At 43.0% G+C, this 20,313-nt stretch overlaps 1 protein-coding gene across 1 annotated transcript in view; it reads left to right on the top strand.

Moving 5' to 3' along the window:
• The window catches only part of cdh13 (cadherin 13, H-cadherin (heart)), a 467,163-nt gene extending 448,063 nt beyond the window's left edge, over positions 1-19,100 (top strand). The window contains exons 13-14 of the mRNA XM_086208214.1: positions 1,618-1,836; positions 17,576-19,100. Of these exons, the coding sequence (XP_086064340.1) occupies positions 1,618-1,836; positions 17,576-17,583 (227 nt within the window). The 3' untranslated portion in view covers positions 17,584-19,100. The remainder of the gene's footprint in view (positions 1-1,617; positions 1,837-17,575) is intronic.
• Positions 19,101-20,313: the final 1,213 nt, after the last annotated feature.

Here is a 20,313-nt window from a genome sequence, read left to right as displayed (position 1 = left end):
GTCCTGCATAGGTCTACTTTCCAATAGCGTATCAGGCAAATACCGCATCCAACCCTCAAACCCACACACTGTCAGGCCCACTAGCTTGGAAACCCTTCCCTACCTGCTGAAATACAAACCACAGCCTGATTCGAAGCCTGCATGAGAAAATAACAATGTGCGCAGTGGAAACATCCCTTCGTCTCTTCATTGCCATGCCTGACTGTAACACACCCGCTTGAAGCGGCTCTCTCATTCAGCCCTCTGGGTCCTATCGGTCATCTCACTTGCTACTCTGCTTTTAATAATATCTCTGTATGCAACAGCCATCACTTTCTCCATGAATCCATCAAGGGTCCATTCGAACTGTGTTACTTTCGACACTTCCTAAATATTATAAAAGTGATAGTTTTATGCATTAGGGGATGAAAGTTGTGTTACTGGGTGGTGAACTGAGCTGCCACCATCAGACATTTTTCCCATTTTTTGAAGCTGCAAACCCAGCAATTTGATTATTCCCTTCATCTGTGAGAAGGACTCAGTAGCTTTGCCTTCACTTCATCTGCCATTCCCATTCTGGTCTCGACTGGCAAAGGCCGACCAGGTGAAGGTGGAAAAAAGAAAAAAAAACTGCAAATCCTCTTTTTTTCGCCCTGCTGGAGTCTGAAGCTACAGTGGTCAGTCCTGTTTACCCTGCTCGCAATGTTCTGAGTCAATTAAAAGTTGGCTGCTTATTGGGGTTAGATAGTCCGAAGTCATCGCTGATAGTCTGCCTCATGTGGGAGAATCACTTTGAGGTTTGCCACTGAGTGTGGGACAGCTGACTTAGCGTGCCTCGCCACTCACCAGCAGCGCCCAGACTGCAGCAGCTTAACAGTAGTTTGGTACCTGCAATCCAAATATAAGGTTAAACCACCTAAATTCTGACCTGAAAGGTGCTTAAAATGCACATTTCCAGCAGCATCTCTTTTCTGAGTAGAGAATACTTCGTCAAAGGACGAATAAAAACAGACTGTTCAGCGACCACACTCGAGCAAGAAAGCGGTGGCAAGTCTGAGTTTCTCACCTCAGTTGGAATTCTGATGGACAGTTGCTGCTTGTTGGGTTATCAGGGTTCAAAACCTTAAGCATTGTAATTTTTATAGACATTACTGTACCAGTGAGGAGGAGTGACTCCCATAAAAATTGTTATGAAAGTTTTACTGTTTCTGTGAACGCAAGGGGAGATAATGTAGGTTCTCTTAAGAAGAAACAAAGTCACTTCACCTTGAACTAACATTCATGGCAGATGAATACAATGTGCAGCTTAATCATACTGTGGCATATTTCAGCACAAAGTGAACTGGATCCACTATTTGCTCTTGTGTCGCTTAAGGAATTTTAAAGTGTGATGCAACAAAATGTAACAACCTTCTGCAATTTAAGTGGTGCCAGTTTTAGTCTCTTCACTTGTCTGGAAGGGCCTGGCAGTTACTGGAGGCATATACAGTATGTTCGGTGTAATAGAGCCAATTTGCTGGGCTTTGCACCAATGCAGTTGTTGTGTGGCGTTAATGCTGAATCACTGTTGAATACAGTCAGGATGAGGGAACACCAAACCTCCCTGTGTGTGTGTGTGTGTGTGTGTGTCCCCCACAGCCACACACTCCCAGATTATGCTGTTGCACAGTCTGAAGAAAGCCAACTACCAGCTCCCACTACTCATCACGGATTCAGGGGTGCCCCCTTTGTCCAACAACACAGAGGTCAAAGTTCAGGTGTGCGTCTGTAAGAAGAACAGGATGCATTGCAGCTCTGCAGATTCCCACCGCGCCAGCCCTCTGGTGCTGCTTGCGACACTCCTGCTCACCCTACTCTGTAAGTATCCTCGCAACCGCATCACCGACAATCAGAGGACATTTTTCACTGGCTGCTGTCACTATCATAGAGCACTAAACTTCATCCATAGTTCATGTTCTCCAGGACTTTTTGTACCACAGATTTTATCTCATTACAATTGTATGTTTAAATATTCAAATGACTGAATTAACTAATTAGGCGGGTTTTACATTAGCATATATTTCCAAAACAGACGGCACAGTCAAGTCAAATGAGAAGAAAGGTCATTTTTCATCATCACAGTAAAGCTGATAGTTTACATTCGTTCACTCTAGTGTCACAAGTATATTTGGTGACCTCATATGATCCATGGGAAACACACTTGGTTGGATTCTGAGGGAAACACTGCACACTCTGGGGCTCTGTTTTAAGCACGGCAGCAGCTGGTGCTTGGTCAGGCTCCAGTGTCAAGCTGCAACTATTGTTTTCACGCCAAATGGCCTCGCCCCTGACAAGCGAATAAACCTACGCTTAAATATGTTAATGAGGGGGCGGGGGGGGGTCAGCACTGTTGCCTCACAGCAAGAAGGTTCTGGGTTTGAGCCCCGGCTGGGGCACGGGGTCTTTCTGTGTGAGTCTCCATGTTCTCCCTGTTCCTGCGTGGGTTCTCTCTGGTACTTGTTGGAGTTGACCTCGGATCTCTCATTCAAGTTGAGAGGACAAAGGAGACTCAACGACGGATCATCTTACAGCCTCTTATGGGTTTAATGCACAGATCAACCACCTCACATCTTACATACAGACAGACCCCTCCTTACAACTTGCATTCACATTTTATACCTTTCGTTGACGTCATTACTCGTGTGTGTGTACGTGCTTCTCTTCAGCAAGGTGCATCCTGTTTGGCAAGGTACTGGGGTACAGGTTTACTGGAACATCCAGTCCACTGTCCCGTCCTCATATGACCTGAACTTAAGACCTTGTACTAGCAATACCCTGTTTACTTGGAGACCAGTATATCTTACATAAACTTTCTCCAGACACGTATGTCTTACATAAACTCACGCCCCTACATACTCCAGCTTCCTCCACAGTCCAAAGACATCAAGAGGGGACTAGGTTAATCCAGACTCTGAATTGACCGTAACTGGCGACCTGTCCAGGGTGAAGCCCGCTTCTCGCCCGAAATAGGCTCCACCCCCCCCCCCCCGCAACCCTTAACAGGATAAGCGGAAGAAAATGGATGGATGGATGGATGGATATATTTCCAAAACAGAAACTGTGGATGAGGTGTGATTATAAAAATATATTTCTTTATTGACACTTAAGAGTCAAATGATTATACTGAGGGGATGTTGGATTTATCTTTTATCACTCTGTAAATCAGTAAACAATATCGAAAGCCATTAAAAAACAACCGTTTACTATAGGAATGAAATGTTCTGAAACCAGGCTATGAATTATAGATGTAAAATCCTTTCAGTAAAACCTTCAGAATCAAGACAAGATGAAACTGGAAAGGTTGATGTCTATCAGTGCTACTGAAAGGAGATTTCTGCCTCAGAAGGTGGGGAAAAAGACATTTTGAAGGGTAGGTTGGGCGGGGGGGGGGGGGGGGTCACATTTCATGAATAAAAAGCATTTTGATCCAAAACAACCGTTACTATAGAAACTTGAACAAAATGTTTAAGTAATTTGAATGGTGGACAGGCTTGACTACTGAGGGCAGAGCTGGGAGAGCAACATGAGTTGGCAACATGTCGTGAAATGAAAGAGGAGGATGACTTATTTTGTCAGGGGGTTGCTAAGCTGAGAAATCTGGGCAGCTCCTGGTTTTTTTTCCTTTGTTATGTTTTGTTTTTTGTTTTCTTGCAAAGGTAGACGAGGATGCAGCAGGGGCTCCTGATGATGGGCAGTCAGAGCAGGAGCGAAAAGCTATACATGGAGGCTTAGCTATACATGTTAAGCTTAACATGAGCTTCATTTCTGAGATTAGTAATGTAATTGTACACACACTCAATGAGACACTGACGACACACATAATAGGAGTTTAGTTGTATGCAATGTTGATCTTCTGCAGAGCGGGCAGTTACGCTTAAATTACACCTGTATTAGGGTTTTAATCTATTTATATACCAGTTTGATGACATAATACCACGGTTTTTAATGTAACACAAAAGTCAAATTCTTCTTCTTTTAATGTTGAAGAGCAACAACATTGATTTTTTTGTTTGTTTTTTGCATCACTATAGTTTGTGTTGTCACAGTCTTTTCAAGCATCTGTTTTTTTTGTTTGTTCGTTTGTGTTTTACTGGCTTCGAAGCAGACGGAGCCATTTTCTGTGGTTCCACCTGTGGGACAAATCCGTGCTATCTTCCTCATCTGCAATAGTTTTGCTGTAGGTGATTAGCAACAACATTGATGGTTATGCTTTGTTGCATTTGTCCAGTGGATTAAGAAAAAAACAAAATGTCCCTTTGAAACCCATTAAAACTGTAATTTTTGGTCCCGTTGCCAATGCTGTTCAAATCATGCTCCCTACCGTGATCAGCTTTCTGAAATGTCCTAGTTTTTCATTCCAAACGGATGTGCCATTTTCCATTTGACCTGTAATGCTGTTTTGAAAAGCAAAATAATGGTTTATCAAACAGTGAAATGGAACAGAACTGATGCAAGAGGTAATATGTTTTATTGTTTACAAGAAACATATAATATAACAGTCTATGTGAATGTACAGTACCTTTGCATTTAGCTGGGAGGTGTGCAACAAAACTGTTGATTATACACATAGATCAAACTTCATCTCCATTCTAAATTAATCTGCTGCAACCTTTAAACAGAGCAATATTGGAGTTGTCAAAGCATTCAACTCTTAATCAACTTGAGAAACTTGGACGAAAAATCCTGTCAGCAAATCTTGATTTCAAAATTCTCCCTATGGCACCATGATCTAATGAACCAGAGTATCACAACAAAAACAAACAACCGCTGTTACCAATTTGGTTTGTCTCTACCTAACCTGATCAGTTTAGTCTCAGAACTAAAACTGCAACATTTTAACTAAAGCTTTGAAAATGAACATGTTTTCTTTGCCTGTGTTTGCAGCTTTCGTCACCCGACCTATGACATGGTGCATTCCTTTTAGATGCAATAAGCATCATAGTAGAGATAACATGAGGCAATTTTTACCCTAAATTGAACATAAAACTAAATACTTTGCATACTTCCTGTAGGTACTAAAATTATTCTGAACTGTTGTTTAATAACCAATTTTCAATTTCCGGTGCAAAAGTTTCACCAAAAATTTGTGACGATGACAATTATCAGCAGGATAACCACAGAGACGAAGCACATGACCTCTATGTTGCACCTAAATAACCTACTCATTGATCCTCCCTTAAGTACATCAGCTGGAGTCCTACTCAGGTCAGACCCAGCATGTTGGACACCACGTGAGGAGAACCCCATCCATCCATTTTCTTCTCTTTATTCCTGTTAAGGGTCGCGGGGGGTGGAGCCTATCCCAGCGTCTACGGGCGAGAGGCGGGGTTCACCCTGGACAGGTCGCCAGTCCATCACAGGGCCAACACATAGAGACAGACAACCATTCACACTCACATTCATACCTACGGTCAATTCAGAGTATCAATCAGCCTCGTCCCCATTTGCATGTCTTTGGATTGTGGGAGGAAGCCTGAGTACGAGAGAGAGAACCCACGCAGGTACAGCCGGGACTCGAACCCAGAACCTTCTTGCTGTGAGGCAACAGTGCTGACCACTGCACCACCGTGCCGCCATGAGGAGAACTCTCATTGGCTAATTGTTACACTTTGAGACTTGTGTGCGTGTGCATACTCTATGATTCAAGATCATTTAATCTCAAACTTTTGCTCTCTAGCTTCTGTAATATGTTGGAAGGTTCGGTTTCATTTTGGGTGAAGTCTTTATTTGGTGCATACCTGGGGAACACGTGCGTGACACGGCTTCTCCCCTGACATGGCACACTCACACTTGGCCTGGTCCCCTCATATGGTGCTGAAGCATGATTACAGCTCCATCCCAGGCTGACCTTAGCATGTCAAGCTGTTCGAGCCAGATATTTGGTGAGTAGAGGATGGGTGAAATGTTATGTACACACTCTGTACTGAGAGTGTCGGGTCACTATTTGGTTTATCTGAACAATTCATCACACCATCAGCAGGGGTTTGGTCGCTCGCTGTAGTGTATGTGTGTTTGTGTGGCTGAAGCAGACCTCGGAGCCCACTTCCCCCACCATGCCTGGGTCTGGCACAGCACACTCACACTTGTCAAATGAACCAGGCTTGAGGCAGCAAATGAGGTGGGTAGTGATGTGTCGTTCGCGAACGAGCCGGCTCTAAGAGCCGATGCTTTGTAGCGAACGAGAAGAGCCGATGCCCGTCGGAGGGAGCCGAATCTGCAACCGCCTGCTCAGCAGCGGTCTGTTCATGGCTCCGTTCCGCGGAGAATCCATGCAGGCGGGGGCGGGAGTTTATCATGCGGCCAATCATATGCGAGGACAAACCAGGATCATACCATTATGTGAAAGAGGGAAGGGGGACAGACGCTCCAAAGACCGTGAATGTAGTGGTACAGGCCAGGTACACACACGGCAGAGAGAAATTCCACAGCTGATGCTGTACCAGAGGTGAGGCCCTACCTTCAGGAGCCCCTCATCCAGAGAGCTGAAGACCCACTGAAACGGTGGGAGGCCAAGGCTTCATGCTCCCCACGCCTGGTTAAGGTAATGGTAGGAAGACTCTGCATTGTTGCAACATCGGTCCCCTCAGAGAGAGTCTTCTCAAACACAGGACAAATTGTAACAGAGGAGAAATCGGATCAGCCCATCCAAACTGAGGCATCTGGCTTTCCTGAATGCCAATCTCCACTAGACACTCTGTTCATACTGTGTTCACACTTTGTTCATTTGATTTGTATGTTTGATTGCTGTGGTTGTGTTCAGTTTTAAAAGTTTCATACATAAAAATAAAGCGTTCATGAAAACACTGAATCAAAAATTGCTCGTGATACTGAATGAAAACTGAAGGGCCATTTGGGAGCCGTAAGAGCCGGCTCTTCTAAGAGAGCCGAGCCAAAGGAGCTGAATCTCTGAGAAGAGTCGGAATGCCCATCACTAGAGGTGGGTGCTCTACAAGATTATCAAAAAGTAAGGAAAGCCTTTTTCAAACCCTTTCTAGGATTTAATGAAAAATTGAAATATTTTATATTTTCATAGCATCACATAGATGTCAGTGTAAAATGTTGTCTCTGAGTTGTGAGTAAAATTTGCAACCCACCTACTCGTTTTCTTGTTTCTTCAAAAAGTTCTTTTTTTGCTGCCTGAGTGCTTTCAACTTAAAAAAAAAAAAAAAAGACAGCGCAAATGTTGTGGAGGATGTCCGATAGCTAGCATGGTAAGAAGAGAAATAATTAGCGATGTTTAGACCTTGAGATCCTGTACTCCTGTCGAGATGTGTTCTTGATGAATTGTATCAAGGGCAGTAGTGAGGGTGGGAGCAAAAAGGGAGAGGAGGGTAGCACTGTGAATATGAGAGAAAGAAAAAAAACAGGCATGGTGGTGAGAGAAGGCACTGAAAGAAAGACAAGCCTCTGGGATGGTGTTAGAGTAATTATTCCAAAGATCAGAGTCACATCTCGCTCAGCTCTCTTCCTTCTTTCGTTTGTGTTCTATTGATCTTAACATCTTTTTTTCTCTCTCTGTCACATGTCCTGTTGATCTCTCCTGCTTGTATGGTGTGTCTGCTTCCTATCTCTCATTCTCTCACCTTGTGTGCCACTGTTTTCTCTTCCCCTTTGTCACTCTCTCTTTAGCAATCAGCCACACTCTCCCCATAATCCTTTGCTTTCAGGCAAAATCTCTGTGTCTCATCTTCTCATTTTTTACAGGTATCTGTGAATCACAGCATCTAGCATAACCCATTGATCTTCCTCAGGGTTTGGATCAATTTGTCAATTGATGCATATCTTTCTTGAAGCACTCATTCATCGCGGATGACTGTGCTGTGTATATGGAGGCTTTGTTTGAAGCTGCGCCAGATTCACGAGACACATGGTTATAAATTAAAGCAAGCATCATCATGAAAGCCCCTCTCTCCAGCACTGATAGACCATTAGTCACGGTTTCACCACCTAACACTAATCATGAGCAAAGCCAGTCAGCGTCTGCAGGGAAGCAGCCACTTCTCTGAAAGTTTTATGGGAGCGATGCTGAGAGTTTCCCAGCTGGAACAGTCAGGAAGGTTTTCGCACTTTCCCTTTTTTGAGGAATATTATCCTTAGTTGTCATGGTAACAGCCACAGTGTCTGAGCTACAAAGCATGGTAATTGGTTGACATGCCAAGATGACAGGAGGATCTTCTCCACGTACGTCATCTTTTTCTGAACGATGGTAGCATTCATTTCTCCTCTGAAAATTGAGGACTGAACGACAGTGGCATTCATGAACTAAATAGCTGCTTCAGATGACAGATTCCTGGGCTGCCTGGTCCCCTGATTATGCTCATGTCCCTCCATCTGGACCCAAGCTAGCTTGCCTTGTTACAACAGATCCAACAGTGAACTAAGTTAACCTGGAGCTGCAAGTTGGAGATTACAGTGATTTTGTGTGTGTGTGTGTGTGTGTGTGTGTGTGTGTGTGTGTGTGTGTGTGTGTGTGTGTCCACTGGGGAACAGAGGTTCCACCAATCCACACATGCTCAGGCAGCCAGAGAGATGACTTCTGCTGGAGCTCATCACCGAGACCTGTGCTGGGGGACAGATAGAGGCGACTGATCGCTGCAGTGTGTAGTCAGATAGTCTGACAGAGAGGCAGAGAGCGTCCTGTTTCAATTCTCTTATCTCTTAGCTGAACTCTGACCCCACAGGAGAGACATGAGGGGGAATAAAAATGGAAAGAGCCACAGGGGAATGATAGGAAAAGGAGATGAAAATAAAGGTGTGGGGATTACATTTGGCTGTTTTGTTCAGTTTTTACCCGCAAGCAATAAAGGCCACACAGCAAAGTAGCAAAGTACAGTTTATTAATTTCCTATGTCTCTGCATCTGTATCTCACCTCATTTCTGTCTGATTCAGTCACAATGAAGGGCCACACGGTTGTCTCCCCGAAACAATTTCAGAGTGGCAATTGCAGGGACTTGATCTCATAGCCACATGTGTGTGTCCACGTTTGCGTCTTCTTCAAATTCTTGAAATGACATGATCTTTCGTCGTGTTGCTTCATTGCTAGCTTCTCAAAAATAGAAGTTCAAGTGTGAATCTAAAAGGGTATAAATGTGTGTCCCTGGCAGGTACCTACTAACCTTTTAGTTCACTTTGCACCCCTTTTTCTTGGATTCTGTGCCCACCTGGTGTTAGGATCCATCCTGAGCGATCCAATCACACACACACACGCGCACGCTCGCGCACGCACACACAATGCGTCTTGAGAGATCATCAGTGAAAACACATTCAGAGCTGGTCTGTGCCACACTGAAGGACCACCTCATCAGCTGATGTCCTGTGTTTAAACAGAAATACCACTCTGGATGTGCAAACAGAGGCATACAGTATGTGAACATGATCATGTGAGAAGTTCAGCTATTGTCATGGCTGCTACAAACTTTGGTGGGTTGGTTTGTTGGGCACATAGAGAGAAACGCAGCTATCATTACACTGTACCTCCCAGGATTTGAATCTCTGACTGATAAACCTGGGAAAAACATTGCTGCTCGCGCTGTTATTACTGAGATAATGTCTCACAACCATCAGCTGGTCTCTCTCTGTCTCTGCCTCTCTCTCTGATGGGCTGATGTGTGGCCCCTGCCTCACTTTGTCCAAGCCGGTGTTGCCCCTCAATAAAATGTTGTCCAGATGGGCTGATGAACAACAATGCAAACTAAGGTATTCTTTTATGTGTATACTGTGCAGGGAGGAAAGATCCGAATCGTGAGACACGTGGAGGCACATGTTAAAGCCAGTGTGAACAAACTCAGCAGAGCAGCTGTGATCACATCAGGATGGATCTGAATACCAGTTGTGATCAGAGCCTCAGTGAAAAGGTGTACTTCTGGTCTCTTGAGGGAACATTTCTGCAAAGCACTTCTTGTGTCATACCTCCAATTGAGCGTACACAAGCTAACAAGGGGTTTGCTTTTCCTCTGCTTTCATTGGCTGTTTTGACTCTGTATTTCATTATTCATTCTTTCACACATCAGTATTGCCACCACACTACAGGTCATTAGAGAGACATGAAAGCAATACCGCTCTCAAAAAACTGTGTTTTGTCTCCCAAAGACTCACAAGTTGGTATCTTGAGCACACAAAGCTGTTTTTTGTCCTCCTGCATCACCTCTGTGCGACTCCAGAATGCAGAATGAGCCAGCCACATCTTGAAGCTAATCGTCATTTTCATTGAGCCTGTTCAACTTGTCCAGTGCTAGCAGGAGGAAAAAAAAAAACGCTCATTTTCTATGTGTTGAATTGTTTTGTTCCCTCGAAAATCTTCAACTTCAAATGTACCTGTGCAAAATACACCTGAACTCAAACTCAAGCACCGCAAAAGTGTCATTTTCAATAATAAACCAAAACCTCAGTGTTTTCATCACCACAGCAGAGAGTTTTCAGAGCCTAAACCTGAGAGAAGCAGAACACGACGGTTGGTCCCTTGCGTGGAGACCTCTGTGTTCTGAATACCAAACCCTCCACTCTATCCTCCCTGAAGCATGTTGACAGATGAGTCACGCTGACACTGCTTTTATGTTTCTGTGTATTTAAAAATTGATGTAGTTTGAATGAGGGTTAAGAGACTTGAAAAAGGACTACCTGTGAACAGATGACCATTTCTTTATTCCTAAAAGTACTTCACAGTCGTACGTTTTCACAATACTGTGACGACAAGAGGATGCAGATTAGTTTGTAAGTCTGTGTAAAAAGACATTTGAATCAATAGAATTGATCACACAGGTCAATTCTGTCGGAAAAAATAAGAGAACTGAATCATATCTTCCCCACTGACAGATTTCCTCTTGTGTGTATCTTCTGTTAGCCAAAGAATCTGTGTGGGTGGTGAAACTGGTTGTTAACCCATTCATTCGTGTCCTCGCTGGAATCTTAAAATATTCTTCACAAGAACTGAAGTGCTACATTTGAGGTAGCACAAATCCTTTTCCGAAAGGTTTTTTTTTTTTTTTGGTATAAGTTTCAAGGGGTTCCTTTTTCCCATGCAAACACCTCTGGAGCAACCGATCAGAGGTTTTGGGTCCGTATGATGTTGATACACTCGGTCTGGCCATGAGGTTGCATCATCGGTGATATCTGGCATCTCTCCCCACGATATGTCATAATGAACAAATGGATTAAATCCCATTTCAACTTAATAGCTCTTCTGCATACGATCATTACATTGATTCATTGTTTTTGTATAAAGGCACAAAAACGGCTGTAGTTCAAAACTACTGACAAACCTGCTCTGAGGGCTGGCCTTCGTTGTTCAGCCAAAAAATAGAGACTTTTCCTTAAAGCAATATTTCACCTACAGGTGTCATTTATTTTATCAAGTACCTGCCATGTCCATCCCTTCATCCATCCATCCATCCATCCATCCATCCATCCATTTTCTACCCTGGACGGGTCACCAGTCCATGGCAGGGCCAACACATATAGACAGACAACCATTCACACTCACATTCAATTTAGAGTCTGGATTAACCTGGTCCCCTCTTGATGTCTGGAGTACCTGGAGAGAACCCACACAGGCACGAGGAGAACATGCAGACTCCACACAGAAAGCTAGACAGTGCTAACCAGTACACCACTGTGCTGCCCTACCCGCCATGTCTCAAATTCAAAAAGTTATTTCCCTTGGCATGACTTCTTGGTGAATGCAGAATTCAGAGAGTGCTTTTACCTCATAGCAAACCATCTATTTACAAGCTGTCGTTCGCATCTTCCAGTTTAGTCTGATTCTTCTTCATCCAGTTGTGTGCTCAATATGCCACAAAAATATTGATTTGAGCTCAAATATTTACAAAATAAAAAAGTTACGCTTTTATGTGAACAAGCATCAGTAACCATAGTCAGGTTGTGCCTTCGGTTGGAATCCCGCCTCTCAGCTCATTGGTCAGGATCTGCTGCCAGATGTTTACATGGTGTGCTTCATAACATCTTGGCTGTCGTAGCAGTCAGCATTTCAGCTCTGATACTGTTTCGTACTATTGGGGCATCGAATGATGCGTGTCTATTATTGTTTGTTATGCGTTTTGGGGCTTAATTATAGTTGTTAGTTATTAGTGGGCTAATAAAACAGAAATTGTTCTGCAGCAATTGCAGTTCACTCATCTCAGTCTGATGACACATCTCGTCAACGATATCCTCTACCAAGTCAAACACAGCAACATGTCGTCCTCTGCTGCATGTGTCCCAGCTCTTAGCCAGCTTAGCAGTTCACTGGGGTTGGTGTTCACGTCCCTAAATAATGCATTTAAGGCTACAGGACAAAGCAGGAGGGTGAGCTTGTAGCCATGAGTGCACCATCATGGACTGTGGCTTCGAATGCTCCTTAGACCTTTGTTTGCCGTTGCAGGATTGGCAGCTAAATCCCAGGGCTTTGCAGGGTCCTACTTCCACTCCTCTCTATTGTAAGGCATTCTTTTATGATCTATAGTCTTTCACACGCATTCGCTCACTCACTACACGCACACACACACACACACACACACACACACACACACACAGATTAGCATAAAATAGGGCACAATTTAAGAATTATTCCTTGGAGAAGAAAATTCTCTCTCTCATAAGCACACACACACATGCACACACAGTCCCACAGGTCATGCATTTGCAAGGTCTATGTGAAAGCATCCTTTGTTCACCTGAACACTTCCTAATTGGCCAACCTAAATGCAGTCAGCAGGCGCTCTCCCTGGAAGATGCACACTTAAAGCCAGTCATAATAGTGATCGACACTTTGAAAGTAGTCTTCTCACAGCACGTACGATACAACTTGCAGGTGGCAAACTAACCCAGAGGACCACACTGCCCCCCATCAGTACAATCAAGAACTGCTGTTCCTTGTACAGTACAGCATGTACAGTTGCATCCCTCTCCTCACAGCAGCTTCACTGTTGTTCAGATTGGAATTCTCAAAGGCGACGCAGTGTAGCTGGAGGCAGTCTGTTGGCCAAGTTGGACAAAATGTAAATAATGTGTCTTTGGCACATGTGGATGAACATTGCTGCTGACCCTGAAAAGGAAATGTTTTTAGGCTTATGAGGGATGAGAAAGAAGGTGATCATGAATAAATCTCTGGGGTAGCGGGTGCTTACGTTCTTACCCGTATTTTTTTATTACCGCTCTCGCACTTACACACATAAACACCCACACACAAGGACACTCATTTCATCCTACGCTGTGCCAATTCACCCTGGATGTGCTCAATTTAGTTCTACAAACTCAAACCTCATCCCCGAATCTTTTCCATGCAGGATTACAGGCTGCAGCAGTAGATGTAATGCCCTGCAGGGAACTGCTTGCACCTGCTTTTCTCTGCGTTTCTCAGCAAGAAACAGAGACATTTCAGCAAGAGTAATAATGTAATTTAAAGAGTAAAGGAGACAGAGCAAAAGGGGGTGGAGTAAAAACAACATATTTAGCAGTAAACACAGAAAACAGCTCTCAGCCCAGATGCCACTAATTTACCTCCATCCCCCTGGGGTTTTAGTCCACACCATTCCTCCTCTCTGATCCCTCGTTTCGCTCTGACAGCCACTTTTCCTCTTCCGTCTCCAGCTTTACACTAATCCCCTTTCCAGCTAGAGAGACAGGATGTTTAGGGGCTTATTTACTCTTGTAGAAATATAGCTTTCTCAAACAAGTCCTTTTGAAGGCACCTCATGCCAGAGGGATGGTGCCGTGTTGTTTTTGCCTACGGATCAAGCTGCCACGGGAGTTTGATCCGTCATCTACAAGTAAAAGGTGCATTGTTCCTCCTGATGAATGAGCTACATGCACACATGTGCATCAATACCAATCAATGGTGTGACGATGACTTATTTTGGTCTCTTGCATATTTAGCTGATATAACATGGAGATTGCACATTAACCATTTTCAGAACCTGAACAATTGTCATATACTGTTTGCTCAACTAGTTGTTGATCATTAGCATGTGTTCCTCAAAGGCATCATACATTCTTAATGGATATATAGTCGTTTGACTCGCCCCTACTGATGTTCTTACTCATGCTTTATAAATGGCTTGTTGGTATATTTGTTAGTGTATCTGTATACATTACAATAATTAATTCCATTTAAAATAAAGAGATTTAAATCCAAACGTTAGAAATAGGATCAAGGAGTAGATGCAGCAGCTGGAGCCAGTGGACTTTTCTCAAAGCAATGTTGATATCTGTGTAATTAACCCCAATCACAAGTTTAAATATTCAGTCCCCTGGCACCACGTACGTCGACTTACTGTCATCGTTTAGAAAGTCTTCGCTCATGTTTCCAGGTCTGACGATTTAAAATGACATCATGACCACAAATCATTATTAAATATTCAACATTTCAAGCTAATATATTCTGAAAAACAATATGTTTGGCCTCCCATTAGTACTGAAGAGCTCTGGTTACACACCTACATTACAGTTTTCCTGGACAAGGTCTAGTCACCTTTGCACCTCCTCTGAAGTATAAAATTTCTCTTTACTTTTTCACTGTTTTATCATTTAAACATTTATGTGTAGAGCCCATTCTTTTAGCGGTGGGGCCACGGGTTGTGAACATCACAAAACATCAACGCTATCCAGAGTCTTGAATGACATCTCAATTATCCCAGAGTTTCTGCTGTCACACAAAGCCCTAAAACAGCTTTTAGCAGCCCAAACCATTACAGTAACACAATCGGTTGTGTGACAGCGTACAAAAATAACCTGCAAATCTTTAATGTTTGTCTCAGTCGGCGCAGTGGGGCAGTCACGGTAGAGGTAGACCTATTCGTACGTCGAAGAAAACACAAATATCTTGTACTTCTTTTGTTGTTACTTTTCATCCCTGTGGTTTGTTGGTTTTTTTTTCATTTGAACATTTGAAATCTTCCACAGAGAACAGGACAATTTCTGAGGTTGGTGAAACTAAGGAACACGTTATGGATTTTACATCAGAGATATCATCAAAGAGGGCATCAAAGAATCTGAGGGTGTGGAGATTGACAGGTCTTACATGTTCTTGGCTGAAATGTTTGACATCCAGCTCATGTTGGACATAAATACAGAGATAATTGCAAAGCAACCCAGGGAGGAGTAAACCACTACTCTCTTCTGTAAGGTCAGTTATTCTCCATTTTCATCACACTTTTTTAGTGAGATTGTTGGAACTTTTTAAATGATTCTTTCACTGTCTGAAAATGAAAGACAGAAAGAGCCTGAACCGGTATCGCTGATATCTGTCTGAAGAGTAAAGAGTGTCACAGAGGGTCTTTGATTTCTTTTTGTGACCAACAATCGGGAGGAAACGTATCTTCTGTGATTTTCTCAATTCCCAAAGAATCATGTTTTTCCTTTCTGCGTTTGATCTGTCTCATTTGGTATCTTTTTAGATTTTAATTTTCAAGTTTATTTTGAGTATTTTTATCATCAAACTCTGCATTTCTAGGCTTCTTTAATCTTATTATAGACATTGTAACCCTGACAGATATTCCTCTGCGGTGTCTCATCTCAGTCAAAAGCCATAAACACTGAAGTTATGATATGCGAGCCATGCAACACTCCAAAGAATCTTTTCGCTGTTATGCTCCATTTTGGTTTAAATCAGTCTTGATTTTGTCTTGAAAAACTGAAGCTGTCTTCAATGCATGGAAATGCGTCAGGGTTCAAACATGAGAATGAACCCTATTTCTCCAATAAAGCAGCACCTGCAACTAACAGAAAAATAAATGTTGTTAAAGTTCTGTTTATGAGAAAGTCAAGAGTAAGTAAACATGAACGAAAAATGTAAGTTTTGGGAAATATGCTCTTTTGTTTTATGTGTCATCTTATTTTTGGTTTCCGAGTGTGAATGGAGAATTCATCAGAAAAATGGTGATTCTAAAGGTAAACACATTTCATTTATATTCAGCTATTTATGTTTGTGCAGGTCCACTTGTGAGACATTTCTATACGGTGACAATAACAAGTTTTTCTCTCTCCATCCGAATCTCCACATAAATCTCTCTTTCATCTGCTCCTGACCCGTAAGTTCATCGCCTGTGTGTGAGTGAGCGAGCTGAGAGGAATTGATTCAGCGATGTATTTTCATGTCAACGCCTTGACGTCTTAGCCAGAGGGGGAAAATTGCCTCTTTTATATCCACTTCTTAGTGTGAGGTGAATTTTGGCTGCTAACAGCTAGATTTGCAAAAAACACTTTCTGAGTCTGAGGGGAGGAGTGGGGGAGGGGAGGGGGGGGGTCGTACTTAGCCCTGCTGTGCAACATGAAAAAGAGGCATTCAAAGAAAAACAACAGCATAAGGAAAGAAATGTGATTGGCCCGCGTCTTACTGTTACCTATCCTCCACCTTATAAGTTATTCAACCCATTCCATGATCGCCTCAGAATAAAACAGTCCAATTCATTCCAGAGTGTCTGGGAACATCATACTGCACATTGTCCAAGACCACTCCCTAATCTCACTGAGAGGAAGAGAGCTTGGGGGGGGGGGGGGGGTGAAGACAGAACGACATATTGGCACGTGAATAGTCCAAGGCGTGTGATGAGTTTTTCTGACTGATACCAGCTGCCAACCTCTTAAACAAAGCGCAGCAGGGCTGTAACCGCAATGATGAGAGCAACAGTGTGTCCCGCTTGTGCACTCACAGAAGAATCACAGAAAGCACAATGCAACAGTAAACCCTTTAGAAACAAACACCAACTATGACAAATTACCACCCTCAAATCACTTGTTTTACACTACATTTTGCTGCATGCATTTTTCTAGATTAGCAGTAAAAGCAAGGCTTAATGATAAGCCTGTTAAGTAAGGCAGAGTGCTTGTGGTACACCTGATCTGTTCCTCCCCGTCTCCTCTGTATCCCTACACTACTCTCCCTTTTAGCCTCATTAAAATTTCTGTTTCGCTGGGACAACACGGCGTTGGTCCAACATTAGCATATGTTCTGGGATGCTCTGAATTTCATCAGCACTCATAAAAGCGATGCAGTGTGAACTAAAACAGCTTCTCCTCTTTGACAGGGGTTCAGTCCAGGCTAAGTGGTTGAGCACATGTCCATATTTCCTCCCTCTGAGCTGTCCATCGTACCATTAACTGAACTCATTCTGCAGTTAAATTTTAAGTATTCTACAACCACGTGCCAAAACTCAATTAATCTTTCTCGGTAGCTACTCCATGAAGTGTGTTGATGGCATGATAAATCAAAAGCCCGGTTCTGTTGCTTTAACTTTGGAGAGAGGTGCTTGTGTTCGGCAATTTAGATGGAACTGTCCATCGTGTTGAGGCTGACGCAGTTTGGGGGTGGACTTACACATTAAAGCCAATTACTTTGTTGCCTAAAGGTGGACTTAGACTAAGAACATGGCTGATCTGTCCTCACTGCACCTCTAACGAAGGAATTCTGTCTTCTGTTATTGATTACCTCTGACCTGCCTAAGTGATGACCTTGACGATACCATATCTCCTATCATTCCCCCTCCATTCCACACATTCCTCCTCTTCCCCTCTCATTTTCCTCTCATTCCGCCCCTCCTCTCCTTTTATCTCTTCTCCCACCAGGCCTGTAGATTCTGCTGAATCCTCCCGTAGTCCTTTTTGCAACACTGAAAAGCAACGACTTATCTCCCCCACGCAACCCAGGCTTAGGAGAGAAGAGGACGACAAAAAAGAAGCGAGAAGAAGTCTTCGCACCATGACAAATCAAAAACGTGAAAACACACTCAGTCCCCGCCAGCACGACTACTTGGCATTTTCTAAAAATTCACTTATCTTCTTGCCACTCATCTCCTTTTCTTCATCTTTATTTTCCATCTTTCATCTTTCCCTTCCCCACATTAGTGTCATTTTAGTCATACTTTCTCTCCCCATCCCGCCTCCCTGGTGATTTTCCAATTTCTTTTTTACAGTTTTTCACTGTACTCCATGTTGGCTGTGGCACTGGCATAGAAACCTCAGTTGTTCGCAGCATTCATTGAACCACGCCACATTTGTAGGAGATACTTGAACATGTATATTGATCTTGTAACAAAGAAAAGTTATAAATCCATTTCACAACCGAACCTCCTCTCCATCCAGCACTCTCTATTTCTCCTTCGCCCCCGTGTCCTGTCATAGCTACCTCTACTTTACCGTTTTCTCCCTCTCCCCGTGCATTGCCCTGCTGTCTGTCGCCCCCCCTCCCCGCGCCTCCATGTCTATCTATCGAACTCTCTGTCTCTGGTTGAGCTGGGGAACACTGACGAAGGCCGAGCTGCTGTCCTGGTCGGGGAAGAGCATTAGCTTTTGATGTGTTTCTTTCTTTCTTCATCCCAGACTGTGTTTGATCTTGTTTCCCTCTTTAAGCAAAGAGAACAAAGTTTCTTTGTCTGCAGTGGTTGTGGTCTTTTAGGACAAGGTGGTAGCCAATAAGCCTTCAAAGTCAGAAACTCTGGAGTTGATTCTTTGATTTACGTATGTTTTTATTGCATTAGTTGTCATGAAGTGGAAAACAGTATATCTTTATAGTAATGGTGTAAACCTTAAAAAAGTATGATTAAACAAATATTTTATTTTTTACCATTGTATAAATATACAGTATTGATTAACTTATGTACGTGGATCGCAAGTTCTTTGGTCACCTGAACAGTGAACAAATAAAAAAGAGGAAGCTTTTTTTCTGTGAATTTTATGTACTATTTCTAATGCTATTGATGTGTTGACTATTTTACTGTAACATTCTTGTTTTGTTTTTTTTTTTTGCTTTTTTGGAATCTGGAGTCTTGAGTTGATGACAACGGTATGTTCAGGTTTGATTTAGTCTCCTGTCAGCTCTGCCCTCTCTTGTTCTCTCCATCTCTTTTGAAAGTCACAAGAAGATGTGCTGTAGAAGAAAAAAAAAGGCTGTGGTTTTTGGTGGATAGTTTCTCTTTTCTCTCTTGCTCCATCAAAAGAAAGTAGAGTATGTGTGTGTGTGTGCGTGTGTGCGTGTGTGTGTGTGTGTGTGCGTGTGTGTGTGGGGGTTCAAGTGGAAGACCACCTTAAAGAAAAAGATGACATTTTGAATGAGTTAAGTCTGTCTTTTGCACTAATTTAATAAAGTCGTTACTGAAAATTCCAGGGCTGTTTTGTACATTTTGTTTTCGTTTTAAAGTAGTTTTCTGTTGGAACCAATCTGGTTCTAAATGAGATTGCTAGATCAGCTCTTACTTTCACTCAGCAAAAATATCAATACAATTAATACTGCCCCATTTATTTCACGAGATCAAGTAAAAGTTCTTCTCAAAGAGCACATTTCTCACAGATTTTTGTTCACAATAAAAGGCCACTCCAAAATGTGCAGTTCTGTCCTGAAAGGAGAGCTTTGTTAGGTCTGAACTGAAAGTAAGCTGAGTCACAGAGGGCTGAGGGGATGAATGGCACCACCAGGAACCTCGGGAACCCATCACACGAGCTGCCCATTCTCACTGGCATGCATAAAACACACCTGTGCTGTTAGTCTGTAGTTTATTCCTACCAATACAAAAGCCCCCCGCCACCATGGTGCACTCTGTTCACAGCTCTGACAACAGCAAAAAGCCCAATCGTCTGCCATCTCCCTGGGAAAGCAAACCGGGATTCCTCCATGAAGAGAACGCTTCCTCAGAGTGCCAGATGCCATCACAGGTGCCGTCACGCGCTGGTGACAAGGACAAACAGGAAGCAGGTGAGGACCTCGATGAGGACAGTGCGCTGTCACATCCCCTGACTGAGTTAGAGCTGAAATCATTGACCATTCAGGCCGACTGTTGCGTCCTCTGTCTGGGTGGCTGGAAATTTGCAAAAACAACATTAGAGGCTGTTTAAGCGAAACGAAGATTCCATTCACGTGGCTACAGCTCAGGTGGACATACCTGTAGTCAGCACGCCAAGTACTTTTGTGGAAAATAATAACTCGGTTATTTTATGTGAATATAGGAAGTCTCCAGGCTTTTCCTTTCACGCATTTTCCAGCAAATTCTATACATTTTTGTTGTGGGTCTATTTTGGTGCATTGAGTTATTCACCATCTCCATCAGGTGCTTTTTACAATTCTCAGTTTTACATAACCTGTAGTCCTCATGCAAATAACCAGTGCCATGAGTCCTTTTCATTTAATTGGTCCCACAAAGATTCTATTTTCATTTTTTAAGATGTATTTATGAGTAAAGGATGTAAAGACTCTGTCTCTCATCTAGGACTGCAGTTCGGATGCAGTGGTTCATAATGAACATGTTTGCCTTGTGTCTAGACTGGAAAGAACTCAGAGTGCAGTTATTACTGGCGGTGATTCTAAAGGTCAT

Source organism: Aulostomus chinensis, chromosome 7 (assembly GCF_037954235.1).
Source record: "Aulostomus chinensis isolate RoL2024-O1b breed Wild chromosome 7, RoL_Achi_v1.0, whole genome shotgun sequence".
Taxonomy (NCBI): domain Eukaryota; kingdom Metazoa; phylum Chordata; class Actinopteri; order Syngnathiformes; family Aulostomidae; genus Aulostomus; species Aulostomus chinensis.
The sequence above is the reverse complement of the archived record's forward strand: the minus strand, read 5'-3'. Positions and strand labels throughout refer to the sequence as shown.